We start from the raw sequence: 3,777 nt of genomic DNA on the forward strand, positions 1-3,777 counted from the left end.
AGACCTGGACTGGGATCGTCGATGAATTACTTCATGTAATGTTTCTTCCTCGTCGACGACCTGACGCACGGCGCCTCGTTGCCCTTGGGATTCGCGGAATCCTTCCACGTGCTCCTGGTAGGCGTCACCGGGTCGCTGAACCTTGTTTTGGTAAGGGAGGATTTCTGGTTCGGATCCTGCTCTACGTCTCCCTCGAAGAATCGACACATCTCCCTGACAGGGACAGCCCTGGCTCCTCTGTTGAGATCGTGAAGAGATCTGGCACGTTGCTTCCCTCTGGGACTCGGTTTCGCAGACGTTCGACCGAGGTCTTCGGTACTTCTGGCCAGACGACCACCTAGCCTTGATAGAGATTCGAACAATGTCAGCTTCTCTCGCACTGGCACGTAGTGATCCACCCTCTGACACCGTTCCAGAAGTCTGGCCACGTCTTCCTCGCAAGGTGGTTCGGTGAGGACCGACAGAGAGGTCGACGACCTAGGCAGAGCCGTCGAATTGCAGTTCTCTGCAGGTTTCAAGTTCTGCGATAGTTGCCGAGGTACCGGGATTCTGGATAATTGGATCAGCCGTTCCTTGCGTTCCTGGAGTGTCTCTACCATGATATTCGTGAACTGTTGCGTTTGTAGCAGCTGGCTCTTCTCTCTGACGCTCCTCCTCTCCCTGGCTCGACTTCTTCTCTCGTTCATGTCCGCTCTGAGTATTCCAGGACTCGTGTTACCGTTTCGCGGACTATTGTTGTTCCTTTTATCGTCCTCGTTCCGGTTGTCCTCCTCGAATCTAACCAAGGAGGATTCGTTAGGTTTCACCGGGGGTAGTCTGCTAATGATATTCTTCTCGTTCCTCAGCCTAGACGTTTCGTAACCGCTGTCGTGGTCTTTCTTCGTCGAAGTTAGACAGTAATTGTCGTTGTCGTTCCCGGAATAGAGCCTACTCCTCGATCTACTCGACCCGTAAGTCTTCAGGATATCATTGTTGTTCTCCTCCGCTCTAGCCTTCCGTCTCCTGGCGTCCTCCTCCAGCACCCTTCTACTCCTAGCTTCGTTCTCCCGTCTTCTCGCCTCCTTGTACCTCTGAATTCTCTGCTCTCTGGTCTCCGGCTCGGGAAGAGACACCGTGGAGTCGACGGAATCCACGCTGGAACGACACACGCCACTCCAAGGAAGACTGTCGTCGCTGCCTTCGCTACTTTCGCTGCAGCCCCAAGTCCTGGTAATCGGCTGATCCTTCGTTATTATCGCGGGTATACTTCGAAAGTCACCCAAAAGGTCCTCGTCGCTCGAGTTGCTGCTGGACCAACCCCTCAGCTCGCTCCTCGCTCTTCGCCTCGACTCCTCCAGTATCGTCGTGGTAGTCCTGGAGTCCTTTTCCGTAGGTGAATCACTGGGCCAGCAGCGTAGTTCGCTTCTCGAACGTCTTCTGGATTCTGTAGGGCTGTCGGGTAGAGGGACAGGTCCTCTCGGGCAGATGGTCAGAATCTCTAGGAAGTTCAAGCATCGTTGAGCCCGAAATGGCGTTTGCCTGACCAGCTCGGCAGCGATTGCTCTGACCCACGACCAGTAGACAGGCTCTGAATCCGCCTGTACAACAAAAGATACATCTCTCTTAGTAAATTTTAATCCCGTGCCTAGATACCGTACGAATGCCGACGCGTAGAGCTACCACTGACTAGCTATTCCTGAAATATTCGAAGAAACGCAACGCAGGAAACCTGCCAGTCGATTAAACTCAATTACCGGCGATCATTAAGATCCCTGAATGGCAATTCAGCCTTTGTCCGAACGAGACGTTGCTGGATGACCGCGCGAACGTCCTTTGAGTCAGTAAGGCAACGAGGCGAAGGAACTCGTTTGCCAGGAAAGGAGGATGGTGGGACTCCTTGACAATGCCGGGTCATGGGAGAATGGCGCGCGGATCTCCCACGCGTCCGCTTATCGTCGTGATCGTGCCGGCGGATTTTGACCTTGCCTACTGACCTTATTACCTTCCGCGCCTCGGACGGATGCGAGTTACGTCACCTGCCGCGTCCTTTGCGTCTCTTCCTTATCTTATCCATCGACCTTCGCGAATTTCCCATCGGTCCCTTATCCGTGGCACACTCCCGGGACTAACTGGAATCCGAGTTTCGCGCAACGTCGTCGGGATACGCCTCGAATTCGAAGAACCGAGCGCAGAAAGTCGAGCGAATCGAAACTTTCGGCGCAAGCCGTAAATCGATAGGTAGCAGGATTGTATAACTAGATAGAAATCGAACAGCGACGCTGGCAGAGCGTAATTAGAAATTGCGGCGTTTAGCAAAACAGGAGCTCCGACCAAGGCGAGAAAGTGTTTGCGGGCAAGGAAACAGATCGTGCCGCAGATAAAGGCCATTTACATGCAATTACATTGCGTGTTGCGGCGAATTATTCTATCTCCCGCCCCTCCGCCTCTTCCTTCTTTCCGCTGCGTGTCTCTGATATTGTTATTCCTCGAATTACACGCTGACAAAGGTACGAAACTCTGAAAATCCCCCGGCACGGTGGTCTCGAGCCTATGGCCTCTAAAGCGGTTTCGCTGCGGTACCTCGGATAGCTCGTAAAATATGATAGGTTACCCAAAACGTAGCGAGAGTGTGATCCTGCGAGTTGCTCAACGTGAACCCAAGAGCCAATGCGTGCGGTTGGCATAGGCTGGGTGCTGCCTGGCGTAGGTTCAACGCCCTCAATGGGAGCCTCATCGGAGTACCCTCGACCCAAAGCCAGCCCATTCTGATGGAAACGATCCGCCTCTCTCCTAGGTCCTCCACGTACAGCTCGCCTGGAACAAACGAAAAAAGAATTAGACTGCTAATGAGGATCAATCAGTGCCAGAGCAAAGAAGTTCGGATTATATTGATCGCTCGTACGGTAATTGCGGATATGTGCGGTGACCTTTATCCTCAATCATATCTAATTAAAAGTACCCTGTCGACCGTGCATAATTTATCTGCACTCGAAGCTGTCGGTGCGTGCAGTGACATTCGCTTTGACCGTCAGCGGCTAGGACTTCAATTTAATAATACGTTTCGTGCTTTACCTCCGCTCCAACGCAGGCGGATGAATCGCGTAAGCTTAGGTAATCAGAAGATTGACGTCATTCAATCGAACGGCGTAGGAGTGAAGATGGCCTGTCCGTATCACAGCCACCCTGCACTCTCTCTCTCTCTCCCTCTGTCTCTCGTTGCTGCTCCTTGTCCCAAGCAATTACCGTTGAAAACGTCACCTAAACACACCCACGGCTTGTCCACGATCGCGACTATTTCAGCCATAAGATAGAAATAGACCCTAGAATTCCTGCTACACCCCTGTCGTCGACGTCTTCCAATTTTACGGCGCTCGTAAGGAAGGCCCTCTATACGTACCGACTAATTCCCATCACCCCCGGACAGGCTGGCCAACAGATCGCTATCACGAGCGACAGGACCAAGAGGCCCTGAGCAGAGGAACCGAACTTTTACGCGTCCTCACGGAATCTGGCCGGAATTATCGATACCTTCCACGCCTGTGACGCAACAGAGTGGCATTATCTCGACTATTATATCGGACACGAGGCGCAGAGCAACACGGGGAAGCGTACAAAGTGGCCCGGGAGCGAGTCACCGCCTAAGTACGTCCATTAACCTTACCTCGAGGAATTTCTTATCACGGAGGAAGGACGTTCACGGCTAGGATATCGGAAGCAGGCGATCGACCGGATTCCTGGCATTTTTTAGCCCGATAAGGAAGCAAATTGGCGGAGAGAAACTACGTGGAAGTCCTTCAC

General features: G+C 52.7%; 1 protein-coding gene across 1 annotated transcript in view; it reads right to left on the reverse strand.

Annotated features, from left to right (window-relative positions):
• The window catches only part of LOC108550613 (uncharacterized), a 28,331-nt gene continuing 24,554 nt past the window's right edge, over positions 1 to 3,777 (reverse strand). The window contains exons 2-3 of the mRNA XM_017904378.1: positions 2,591 to 2,793; positions 1 to 1,577 (exon numbers count right to left, since the gene is read on the reverse strand). Of these exons, the coding sequence (XP_017759867.1) occupies positions 27 to 1,577; positions 2,591 to 2,793 (1,754 nt within the window). The 3' untranslated portion in view covers positions 1 to 26. The remainder of the gene's footprint in view (positions 1,578 to 2,590; positions 2,794 to 3,777) is intronic.

This window comes from Eufriesea mexicana, unplaced genomic scaffold (assembly GCF_001483705.2).
Source record: "Eufriesea mexicana isolate 0111107269 unplaced genomic scaffold, ASM148370v2 scaffold2888, whole genome shotgun sequence".
Lineage (NCBI taxonomy): Eukaryota > Metazoa > Arthropoda > Insecta > Hymenoptera > Apidae > Eufriesea > Eufriesea mexicana.